At 40.4% G+C, this 13,162-nt stretch overlaps 1 protein-coding gene across 8 annotated transcripts in view; it reads left to right on the forward strand.

Annotated features, from left to right (window-relative positions):
- AUTS2 (activator of transcription and developmental regulator AUTS2) overlaps positions 1–13,162 on the forward strand; it is a 939,222-nt gene that overhangs the window by 897,705 nt on the left and 28,355 nt on the right. For 5 of the 8 annotated variants that reach the window (XM_050929475.1, XM_050929479.1, XM_050929481.1 and 2 more), the window contains 3 exons: positions 9,317–9,794; positions 11,383–11,636; positions 12,674–12,915. In XM_050929475.1, the coding sequence (XP_050785432.1) occupies positions 9,317–9,794; positions 11,383–11,636; positions 12,674–12,915 (974 nt within the window). The remainder of the gene's footprint in view (positions 1–9,316; positions 9,795–11,382; positions 11,637–12,673; positions 12,916–13,162) is intronic. The other 3 variants (XM_050929478.1, XM_050929480.1, XM_050929477.1) reach the window with 2 other exon arrangements.

Here is a 13,162-nt window from a genome sequence, read left to right on the forward strand (position 1 = left end):
CAAAACCCAGTGTTATGTGTATGGGAATTAATAGGCTGAGGGCCTCAAGCGTTAACCACTCTTCCAGAGAAGGACGGAGGGTCTTGTTGTTACTGCATTGGCCTGGGACTCAGGAGAGCCCAGTTCTGTTCCCAGCTGTGTTACAGACTCATTGTTCTGTGATTGCAGATGGTTCTGTGTTTTGGGATATCCATTTTGGGATACCATGGACCTGGTTTTCAGAGGTGCTGAGCACCTGAAGCTCCCATTGACTCATTATAAGGTATTGGTTTTCAGTGCTTCTGATAATCAGCTCCAAGAGGTCTCAGAGTAGGCAGTTGCACAGTGAGTCACCAGATTCAGAGACAACTTTTGAAAATGTTGACCATAGTCTTTCTGTGCTTCACTTCCCCCTCCATCAAATGGGATAAATGTTCCCCTACTTCACACAGACTTTCTCATAAATGGGCTTTTTCATTACATGCATTTAATGCATGAAAGGAATTCAGAGATTTTATGTTGATGGAGGGTCACTAGAAAAGCCTCCAAACAAATAAATACAGTGGTCCTGTTAAAGTCAATGGGACTGACAGTGTTATAAGTTATGCCCAGTAAATGTTATCAGACCCTAAAGTGCAGGGATGCCTGATAATAAAGATGAAGTACTTTTAGAGATTGCAGTGTCAAAAGAAGAGAAGCAACTTGATAAGTTAAAAAGCAGTAAGTCACCTGGTCCAGATGGTCAACCAAAGAGTTCTGAAGACACTCAAGTATGAAGTGACTGAGGTACTAACAAAAATGTGCAACCTCTCACTAAAACACCCACTGTTCAAAGAAATGGAGGGCAGCAAATGTTGTACCTATGTTTAAAAAAGACTTTGGGATGATTGAGGAAATTGTAGGCCAGTAAAACTTACATCAGAATGTGGTAAATGGTTAAAACCATATTTAAAAATAGAATACAAGAAATCTGGAAGATCATGATGTGATAGGGTGTAATCAGCATGGTTTCTGCAAAGAAAAATTGTCTCTCACTATTCTCTTGGAATTCTCTGAACATGTCAATAAAATAGTGGATAAAGGAGAACCAGTTGACAAGGCCTCACAAAAGAGGCTTTTAAAGAAGCTAAGTCATCATGGGGTGAAAGGCAAAGTATTTTCATTGATCAAAAACTGGCTAGGAGACGGAAAACAAAGAGTAAGATTAAATTGCAATTTTCACCATGGCAAAAAGTTGACCGTGGGGGTCCTCAAGATTCAGACCATGTCCTATGTCATTGTTTTTTTTTTTATGGTATGGAAAGAGCGGGGAGGTCAGTAGTGAGGTAGAAAAGTTTACCTATGGCACAAAGTTATTTCAGTTACTGAGGACCATAGAGGGTACGAGGAACTTTAGAGAAACCTAAACAAGGTAGGTGAATGGGCAACAAGATGGCAAATGACGACATTCAAGTTGATAAATGCAAAAAATGTACATGGAAGGGGAAAAATGAACTACTCATAGATCTTATAGGGTTCTAAATTAATGGTATAAAGAAAGGGATCTGGGTATCATAGTAGCCAGTTAAATGAAGACCTTTGCTCAAGGTGTAACTGAAGTCAAAAAACAAGCTAGAAGTTAGGATGCATAACGAATGGGATGGTGAATAATAATGAGAATATTAAAATGCCTTTATATAAATCAGTACCGTAGCCTCGTGGATAATGCGTGTAGAAGGATACTACTACTAAAGGGGGGTCAAGGATAATGTGTGTAGAAGGATACTACTAAAAGGATACTACTGAACTAAAGGGGGGTCAAAAAGAGCAGTGAGGAAGATCAAGGCCCTGGAAAAACTTTCATCTGAAGAGAGGTTGAAAAGTTTGGGATTGTTCACTCTAAGAAGGAGGTGAATAAATGGGGATATGATATAAGTATGTAAAATAGTTACTGGTCTAAAGAAGGGATATAGAGCCACTTCTGTTTTCCCTGTCTCAAAATAAGACAACAAGTAGACATTTAATTAAATTAAAAGGTGGAAAATACCAACCTGATAAAGGAAATTTTTTTTTTTCCACACGTTGCCACAGAAAGCTACCGAGGCTAAGAACTTAGCAAGACTGGAAAAGGGATTGGACATTTATATAGTTACCAAGAATATACAGTGTTATAATTAACACTGACGAAAACTTTGCTGAAGGGATATTAAACCTTATGCTTCAGGGCTTAAACCAATCTCTGATATGAGGGGCAGATTACCCCACATCTGTTTCTTGTGTACACATTCATCTGAAGCATCTGGTGCTGGCCACTTCTCAGATATAGGATACTGAACTAGATGGAAGTTGAGTCTGCTCCAGTCTACAATTCTTGTGTTTCTATTTTCCTAAATATGCTGTGCAAATAGTGTGGTTCTGAGGGACCCCATATCTCTAACTTACATGTTAAATGAAACAAGGAGAGAAAGGAGACCTGTAGTACTCAAACAGTTGATTAACATTAAATGTTAATTTGCCTTCCTTTTCTTCCCACATAGCAAGTTTGTCTTCCCATTTGAGAAAAGTTTCTTTTAACAATCAACCTCTGGCTCTTGGATGCTTAACAGAGTTGCAAAGTTAATTATCAGAGGGGTAGCCGTGTTAGTCTGTATCCACAAAAACAACAAGGAGTCCGGTGGCACCTTAAAGACTAACAGATTTATTTGTACATAAGCCATAAAAAACCCACTTCTTCAGATGTTGCATCTGAAGAAGTGATTTTTACCCATGAAAGCTTATGCCCAAATAAATCTTAGTCTTTAAGGTGCCACCGGACTCCTCATGGTTTTTAAAATTAATTATCTAATTTATAGCTTCTTAGCTGGATAGATTAGAAAGTCAAGAGGTGTGTCTGTTAGATATTAACCTTTTTGCTATGGTTATTTGTTTCTATAGGCAGTTGGAGCAGGACTGAGTTATCATGATGTAGTTTTCTCTTCAGGGGTTGCATGTATGTACAGTATTTTCCATTTGACAGGATTTTTGCGATAGAAGGAAATTTAGATGTTCTGCACATCACCTCTACTTTGAAAAGCTATGAGTCTATGTTAAGTAAAAAGACTCTTTAAAAGAAAAAAATCTAACACCAAGGGCTTTCAGTATTATATTCCTGGTATACAGAATTTAGGTGGCACATTTATGATGTGTCTTCTGTTTAACAACTGGATTGAATAAATTGTTTCACGTGAAATATTGGAGTGTTCTGCATTCTTGAATCAAGGCTGGAAGCAGCTCAATGACTGAAGGAGTGTCAACATGTTCTTTCATTGAGTGGTTCTTTTCATTGATCTTCAGCTTTATTGTTTACAATTAAATCCATCTGAGTGCAGAAGATAAACGTTTTAACAGGCAATAGCAAGGTCTTCTGTACCAAATGACTTTCTTCTCTCTTTGATAATTAAGTACAAATGGCGTCACAAGGCTTGCTGTTCACTTGTACCAAATACTTGCATAATACGGACTAATTGGTGTCAGCAGATGACAGAGCTGCAAGTAACCATATTTTCTAATGTTTTTAATTTGCATAATCAATAATTTTATTACTGTCTTTGGGATTCAGGATGAAAGATGGTTATGTGCTGAAATGAAAAATTCTATTTAAGGTGTACTTTATCCAGTACAATTGATGAGTGACTCTGAGGCTGTTGTTCTGTATGATAGGTGAGATATCTAATAGGATCTCCTTTGTCCTTTCCAATAATAATTTCTGTCACTAGCTTATTTATCCAAATGTTTGATTAAGCAATGTAAAATCAGATTTTCAATCTAAATAACTGTTGCAACATAGAATCATAGAATATCCGGGTTGGAAGGGACTTCAGAAGGTCACCTAGTCCAACCTCCTGCTCAAACATATACCCCTGTATCTCAAGGCTAATCCTCAAATGGTGTAAATTGTTACAGCTAGACAGAATGGAGCAATTTACACCAGCGACAACAATTTATACCAGCTGAGGATCTGCCTTCTCTACAGCTGAGTGAATACTTGATTTTTTAGTTTGCAGGCAGTTCCAGGAAAAAAACAGGTCAATCTGAAACCAAACATTTTTGGCAAATTGAAAAATTCTGCACAAAAAAAAATTGCTTTGGGTCAAACAAAATGTTTTATTTTCTATCTGGGCGTTTTTAAAAAGGAAGCAAAAGAAACGGCCAGAGGTGGAGGAGAGGCCACTGCTGCCTTTTAGACCTTTAGCCCAGTGGATTCACATGATAAGTAGGAGACCTGGTTTCAGTCCCCACCTCTCTGTGATGTAGAGCAGGGTTTTGAATGTGAGTTTCCCGTCTTGCCAGTAAGTGCCCCTATCCACTGGGCTATGGAATATTCTGAGGGAACTATCGCTCAATCTCTTCTGTTAAAGCTGTTCCATTGTGTATGGATAATTAAACAGTCTTTGGAACATGGACTTGAACTTGGATCTCCAACCTCCCAGGTGAGTCCCCCCTGACCACCAGATTATAGAGTCCTTCTCACTCTCTTGCCCAATGAATATTTGAGTATTTTCTACAAAATGAAACAGCTTCAACAGGAGAAACGGAGACACATCCAACCCTGACCCTCTCTAGTTGCCAGGCCGTAGCACTCTCCTGTATATGGGAGACCCAAGCTGAAATCTCTTCTCCACATCAGACAGAGGGGGATTGAACCCAGGTTTCTCACAGCCCAGGTGGGTGCCCTCAGTAAAAGATTAAGGAAGGCAGCTCCACTTCCATCTCATCTGGCTGTTTCATGAATGGCATCTAAGGCCTTTGCAAATGCAGGCCAAAAAAACCCCAGTTTTTGTCTCAAACTAATCTGCGAATTCATGCCAAATCTGTGAATCGTTTTGAGTCAGCTGAAACTGCAATTTTCTGCAAATAAACTATCCATGTGAAAAAAAAAATTCATCTAGCTGTAGTCCTCTCATCTATGTCAAAGCTGAAGGAAAATAGAACAATAAAAAACAACAGAATGAGTTTTATATTTTCAAGTGACCGGCTCCTTATCCTGTATTAGAAGATTTGACAGTAATACGCATGTGATGCCAAAGAGAATAGCTTATACTGTCAGAGAAATAAAAGAAAATGAATACTAATTCAAAACAGAAAAATGCTATGGACATATGAGTGTGGTTGCCTTGGGAGGCTATTACAGATACACACATGAAAACACAAGTGTGTGTATTTTTTTGTATATATAATATCATAAACTCACAAATATAGAGTGTTGGTATTTCACATGCAGCTCTGTGTTTGTATTACAAGTCTTCACAAAGTTTTCATTTCTCTAGGGGTGTTGAGCTGATAGAGTGGTAATCATGTTCTAACAGCCAGGCCTATTCCTCTGATGTTATTGAGCTGACAGAGTAGTAATCTTGTAGATATAGCAAATTTATTTGGTAACTTCATTTGGATTAATTTGGGATCTGTGTCCTGTACCTTAAGAAATCACAGTATTCTCTGCTTCAAGTGAAAGGTGGTGAAATTAGAGAAATGGAAGTGCAGTATGAGAGATAATCAGATGCAGATTCCATATGCACGCCATATGTCTATAACCTTAGCAAATTGTTTTGTCCAATACTCAGAGAATTATCAGCACTTCCTTTTATTATTCTTTTGATAAAACTCTCATAGCTGATTTGCACAACATCACTATGATAGTGAAAGGAAATCCTATGTCACCATGTCAGTGACATAATTATTATTTTTCTAATTACTGATTCAGCAAACTGACTTTTCCCAAAACTGAATATTAAGGGTGCTCTTAAAAAAATAAAAATTGGGACACACACCTGATTCTTTAATTTGGTTGGATGGAAAGAAACTCCTGGATGGTCTAAAGAAGAAAAGAAAGCTGTGTGTGGGGTGACCAATGTCATGAAGGAATAAAGGGCTCTCACCTTCCAGTTTCTAGTGGCTAGTGAATTAAATATTCAGAAATAATGATATGTGTAAAAAGTCTTAGAAGATTAAGGGAAAACTTGTGTCTACGACCTTGAAATGTTGCTGCAGAAGATTTAAAATTCCCCATAAAAATCAGAAAATAGGTAAAATCATTGCTGTGGGATTGTAATTCTTTAAATAGCATACTGTGTACTACAGTGTTCTTGCTGGACTATATACATTAATTGTTGGTTGTGCAAAAATACATTTATTAGGAGCATTGACACAAGAAAAACTGTTGGACGTTTGGTACCATTTTGTGATGTAGTATAGATGTAATGGTTTGAGAGAGAGAGCAGGTTCAACATTTGACATCTCCCAAATAAAATAAATTGGGAACAACTAAACATTACATTTTCTAAGCTGTTGACTAATGCACATGGGAGTGGTACTTAAGGGGCTGAACAGTGAAGATATACATATCAATGTGGAAAAAATACACATGGGACACCATGACTCATAATGTCTTTTTTCTCCAGGGGAGGAGTAAGTATTGTGTAAGGAATTTCATTTCACAGCAGAGGGCTGTGCTGAATACATTTTGTGCACCCGAGAGACACTAAACATATCAGACAAGAAGGTTAAATGAAGGGCTCTGAGAGAGAGGTATTTCCCCTGGAATTGAAGGTGTCACCTCTCATGTGTTTTCAGACCACTGCTATATTCACCTAGTAGGCTGTTTCTAATGATAAAACAAATCCTTGAAAGCCATAATTGGCATGCCTTCTCACTAGAACTCAAACTAATAACTTAGCCCTTTGGGGACTGGGGACATGTACTTTGTCAACCTAAGCAATCTGTTGCTTTTTTTTTTATTTATCTTGCCACGTTTGAGACCTGTCTTAACAAATGTGATGATCTTACTCTGTTTAACTTTTAACAGTGTTTGATCAAACAAAACTGATCCAAAGAATTAATGCAAACTGAGTTTCAGTTATTGATAACCTACAATTTAATTGCAGTGAGCTACACCTTGGGCACTCGTCACAGTCATTGCTTTTTATTCTTATAGAGTCACAGGACTGCTGTATTTTTCTGATCCAGATTCTTTGGATCTCCTATTACAAATTGCAAAGTGCCCTGTTGGTCAACTCCAGAGACGACAACAGTTGAAATGCATGAGTATCAACCAGCTCAGGTCACGGTTCCCCCTGAGACGCCAGCTTTCTCCATTTCCTATCTGTACAGTTTCCAGTACCTTCCTAGCTTACTCCACAGCCACTCTGCTGAGCTAGCAAATTGCTCAGTACCATTTGTCTATGCTGTCTTTATTAAATTAAAGACTGATGATATCATTATGATTTACATTATATGGGCCGCTCCAATATGGCCGCACTAGAGGGAAAGGTCATTGCTTCTTCACCCAAGCTTTCTGAACATCTGCTCTAAAAGGAGTCATAGCTGAGTTTGGCTTGGGCATGAGGAAAGCGAGACAGGGTCTTTCTGGGTTGGAGGAAGCTCTTTTCACTTGCTGAACAGGTACAGCAAGGAATGCTCTTTCCAAACTCCCTCAGAGCCAGAAATAATAGGCAAAATTCTGTAGGCACAGTTGCTGCTCCATTCTGCTTCCCTCTGTTCCACAGCAAAGGCCACGAGAGACATACATTTGAGCCCACAGAGTATGAACACCTCAACAGTATCACCTCCACCATCCCAATCCGTTCAAAAACCATGAATCAGGTCCCCAAAATCATGGGAGTGGCTAAAGAAAATCATGAGATTTAAAAAAGAAATAAATTAATGTTGGGGCTTTTTAAAATTGTCTTCTGGTTTCTGAGCCTTTAGAATGCACTCGCTTCACAATTTCAGACTTTTCTCCCTAACCATGAAAGCTAGAAACATACTCTTTTGGTTTTAATGGAAGGTGAGATTCTCTTGCAATCTCATGAAACCAACAGCTGAGTCTTTAAAAAAACGAACAAAAAACCCATAAAACAGATATGGAATCACAAGAAAATTGAGATTGTTTGCAATAGTGGACTTTATGCATAGCTTGTTTTCCGTTATTTTTATTCACATCCCTTATTCAAGAATTTAGAAACATATCTGTGAACAATTCTCCTGTGATATATAACATTTTATCATTTTCAATAGTTTTTCCTAAATTTCTTTTTCCCCAGCATTGTTGGTTGTCAAAGACATAGCAGGCCCAACTGCTAAGCCCCAGGTGCCTGCAATGAGAGCTGCGGGTGCTCAGCATTTCTGAAAATCAAGTTCCCGCTGTGCAGTTACAATCATTTTCCTTTAGAATCTCCCTCCAGTAATACTCCCTCCTACCTTTTTATAACACTTGGATTAACTACGCCTCCTTAAGGGTATTTCAGGTGGGAGATTATTGTTGAGAATTGATTAGTGTAATCTCCACTGTACTCAACGTATAATAATAAGTCACTGATATTAACGGGGCATGCCAATTTAAAAAAATCACATTGTGGTCTCTTGTCTTCTGTAGCTGTTCTTCTGACAAGTAACTCCTAAATAACTGTCACTGAAAGAGGTCACAGGCAAAAATCTTTTTCATTTCCCCCACTGTTTAATAGCACTCTGTGAATAGTTGGTTTCATTTTTTTCTCCTGTATAATCAGTTAGGCCAGGATCCTGCAAATACTTCTGCATGTGTTTAATTTTATGCATGAGCAGTGTTGCCAGCTCTCACAAATGTATCCTGAATTTATCCTAAACTGCATCTCTTGGAGGCATGGGATTATATGAATTTCTCAGCTTGATTTAAAAAAAAAAAAAAAGAAAAAGAAAAAAAAAAAGCTTCCAGCAGTCATGGCTGCAGAGAGAAGCTTGAAAATACGATCATGAATGTTTAAAAAGGAGAAGGCATATAAACTCCAGCAAAAATGTATTATTAAAAAATAATGGTTTTCTTTAAGCCAGTTTAATGATTTTGGGGGGCCTAACTCACAATTTTTGAACTCTTGGGCTTAGCAATATGAGTAGCCCTATTAAATTCAATGAGACTACGTGTGTAGATCTAAACATGTGCATAAGCGTTTGCTGGATCAGGGATGTGGTCAGTTTCTGATGTTTGTTATTTGTATCTTCATAGCGCGAAGGAGCTCTCATCATGGAGCAGCATCCCATTGTGCTAGATACTGTGCAGATCTTTTCTGAAATAAAGGTGGCGGGGGAAGATATATATACACAGATTTATTAATGGTAAAAAGTGATTATAAAACCACAAATATGAGGGGCAGGTGTACTACAGGAAATTACTTTCAACTCACTTTTGGAAGTTGACTACATTTCAAGTTGATGTTATCCCTATAAAAGCCTGCAATGACAAAACACTGAAACTGCCTAGAATGTAAGCGTTGTAATGGGTTCACTTGGTTTTTCTCACTTCTTTGCACACGTCGCCATTTTGTGTTTCTTTCTCTTGGCATTGCAGGTAAAGAATTAGGTGTCAGTACGCTAGCTGAAAATGACAACCAAGATGCTAGGGGGCCGACTGTCCCGAAAATATCAGGCTTAGAAAGGAGTCAAGAGAAGAGCCAGGACAGCAATAAAGAACCAATACTTGAGCCTGTGGTGCCTAAAGACGCTTGTCCTCAGGTTTCTCAGCCTTTGGCCCAACATCTTTTGGAGCCACGACCTGAAGCGCCTTCCCCAAGCCCTGCACTGGTTCAGCGAACAGAGGCTCCTGCCCAGCCGCCACAGTCTCAAGCCTCACAGCCGCTGCAAGGCCCAGAAGAAGCCCAGCGTCCACCTGCACCTCAGCCTCAAGTACAGCGTCCGCCCAGGCCACAGTCCTCTCTGCAGTCTGTCCATCAAAACCTGCCGTTGGTGCAGCCTCACCCTTCCTCACAGAGTCTCTCTCAGCCTTTTTCAGCGTATAACAGCAGCAGCTTAAGCCTCAACAGTTTAAGGTAGGTAAACTGTTCTGTACTATTGTACACAATAAAGGAAAGCCTGTTGAAATCTGGTGAAGATGCCCAATTTGTTAGCTGAATATGGACGTAGGAGGACATGCTTTTCAGGGTTTGTTTGCCCAGGACACTTAGGAAAGGTCAGAGGAATTAACTAAAGGTCCATAGTTTAAGTACATTAAATCCTTGTGTGGATACTTATTCAGAAGTAAAGTGGCCTTAGTTTGGTTTAGCTCAGCAGTTCTCAAACTTCATTGCACCACAACCCCCTTCTGAGAACAAAAATTATTACCTAAACCCAGGATGGGGGACCAAAGCTTGAGTCCCACCAGCCAGGGCTGAAGCCCTTGGGCGTTGGCTTCAGCCCTGGGGCAGTGGGACTCGGACTTCAGCTTCAAGTTTGGGCCCAGCAAGTCTAACGCCAGCCCTGGCGACCCTATTAAAATGGGGTCGTGACCCATTTTGGTTTGAGAACAACTGTTAGCTTAATCTCCTTTGCTTCATTGGGGTGAAGACCTTATACCAAAGGAGAAGCTGGTACTCTGGCCCTGTATATCTATCTTACGTTCTTATAAGACCCCAATTACTGTAGTTTCTGAGCACCTCACAGTCCCCTGTACTTATCCTCACAATACCCCTGTGAGGTATTATCCCATTTTTACAGCTGGGGAACTGAGGCACTGCGAGGCTAAGTGATTTGTCCAGGTCACGTATGAAATTTGTGGTGGAGCAGTGACGTGACCCTAGGTCTTCCCAGTTCTCAGTTAGTGCCCTAACTGGATCCTCCTCCACCTATCCAAGCTGGGATTCCCCTATGCAGGAGCCAGTTAAACCAGCTTTTTTGGCTGCTCTGTGCTTTGAGTTGGGGGGTGGAATCTGACCCACAAATGCTCTAGATCTTGAGTTACTTTAAGCCAAAATCATCCTGTTTTCCTTCAGAGTCCTATGCAGCAGGAGCGTGAATGATGATTACATGAAATAGTGAAAAGTAAAACGCAAGCACTAGCTATTTTAAGTCATTAAAAAAGTCTTGTACTATGTTATACTGGGGAAAACTGCAGCCAGTACGTACACATATTTATTGCTGTGTAATCTACCTTGATCTTTATATTGTGGGAGCAGAGAGGGAGTCATTAACTACACAATAAGCAGGTAGACGTCACTATTTTCTCCAGCCCGTCTCTCATCGTCTACTGTCTTCCATTTTATTCAGTGATGATTGTTTTTTTTAGTGTAAAGATCACTAATTTGAGCTTCAGTTACCTGAAACAACGGTTCAGAAGCATTCGTACAGAAAGGAATTGACAATGAAGTAATAAATGTACGCAATTGATTATTCCTTTGTGTGCCATTCATGCATTGTTCAAGGCTGATATCGTTTACCTTTGGAACTCAGCCTCTTGCAACCTCCATTTCTCTGACTAGAGAATAGATTGGAAATAAAAGGGAATTTCAAAGTTACCGTTTGTTTAGCATGTTCCAAAAGTAACTTCTGGTGTGTGTGCGAGGAGGGGTGCGGGTCGTGATGAGGCTTTTCTTCTTTTCCTGCATTGCTTAATTTTCCCCCCCAACCTCTTTTCGTTAACAGCAGCAGCAGAAGCAGTACTCCGGCCAAGACTCAGGCCCCTCCTCCACACACATCCCACCACCCTTCCGCTTCACCATTTCCCCTCTCTTTACCCAGCCACAGTCCATTGCACACCTACACGCCCACCCTCCAACCTCCTGCTCACCCGCATCACCCCAATATGTTTGCCCCTCCTACGGCTTTGCCTCCTCCACCTCCATTGACTTCAGGGACACTGCAGGTTGCAGGACATCCAGCTGGTAGTACTTACTCAGGTAAGAGTTGGATATGTCATGGGAAAAAAAAACATTTTTGTGGTACGACATGCAAAACGAGCTCGTGGTTTTAAGTCAAATTATTTATTTTGACCAATAGAACAAGGGCTGGCTGTTTGACAGAGGATGTACCCACCACTGACATGCTCAGGACTTTGTTAAAAATACAAACTATCAGTTCAGCCCATCTCAGTGATATTCCTTCCACCCTGGGAAAGAATATTTCTGAGAGGCTAAATTTTGGATGTTTCTTTTTTTCTCTCCATGGTAAAATCATGTTAGAGTACATATGCACCAGCTCCCATTACATGAACCTTCTGGGCATCTTTTCTTCGCTACTGAGTTAACTTGAGTTATCTACACTTTAGTTACTCGTCTCAAGTTAGTCTGGAGTGGGAGCAGCCACATTTCTATATAATACTTGAGGTGCTGTGTCCACACTGGTGCCATACTCACTCAAGTGTGGCACTAAGACTTCTGGGGGTGGATGTCATGATTCTTAGCACTGTGGTAAGTGGAGCCACTCCATCAGTCCCTTCTCTATGAAGTATTGGAAGAACTTCTCTCCTTCCTGGAGACATGAGAGGAATTCTGGAAAGACACTGGAGGACTATCTTCACTTGAGTGATATTAGCCCACATACATATTACAGAAGTCATGTTAGCAGCTGACACGTTAGATTCAGTCAACTTTTAGCCAGTTTAGTCTTTCCAGTCAATGCTAGTTAAAAACATCACAGCACTTGAGATAAGGACTTTCGTTTGTGGACCTCTCCTGATTTAGAAACAACACTCAAGTTATAACTCGAGTTAACTTTGCAGTGAAGACAAATCCTGGGAGAAAAGGGAAATTGAAGGGTTCTCTTGCCTCCAGTGCATTTTGGGAAGACTCTCATGTTTTGTGTTGTGGTAGTTGGGAGTAGATATTTGCTCCTAATAAGGGAAACCTCAACTTGGTTCTGGCAGGCAAACCCAGCAACCAAGGCGGGAGGGACTGCAGAAAAGCTCATGAACTCACAGCTTTATTCTTTGTTTCAGAGCAAGATCTTCTTCGTCAGGAACTCAACACACGATTTTTGGCCTCTCAGAGTGCAGATCGTGGGGCCTCTCTGGGGCCACCGCCCTACCTGAGGACCGAGTTCCACCAGCATCAGCACCAGCACCAGCACACGCACCAACATACACACCAGCATACCTTCACGCCTTTCCCCCACGCCATCCCGCCCACTGCCATCATGCCAACGCCAGCACCGCCCATGGTGCGTACCCCAGGCAGAAATGTGAGGATAAGTAGAGCACAACTCTATTCTTTATTACAAACTACAAAAATGTCAGCTTTCAGGGAGAGAAAATGCTGTTGGGCTAGATAACCTTTGCCAGAGGCAGAATGGCCTCCTTCCTCAAACGTGTACTGGTAACTAACAATAAGTACCAAATGGCAGCATTTAGGCTGATGAATTTAGGCTGTTGACCCAACATACTATAGTGTTTGGAACATGTGATGCTTCTCTGGTGCCTGTTCCTTTC

Source organism: Gopherus flavomarginatus, chromosome 19 (assembly GCF_025201925.1).
Source record: "Gopherus flavomarginatus isolate rGopFla2 chromosome 19, rGopFla2.mat.asm, whole genome shotgun sequence".
NCBI lineage: Eukaryota > Metazoa > Chordata > Testudines > Testudinidae > Gopherus > Gopherus flavomarginatus.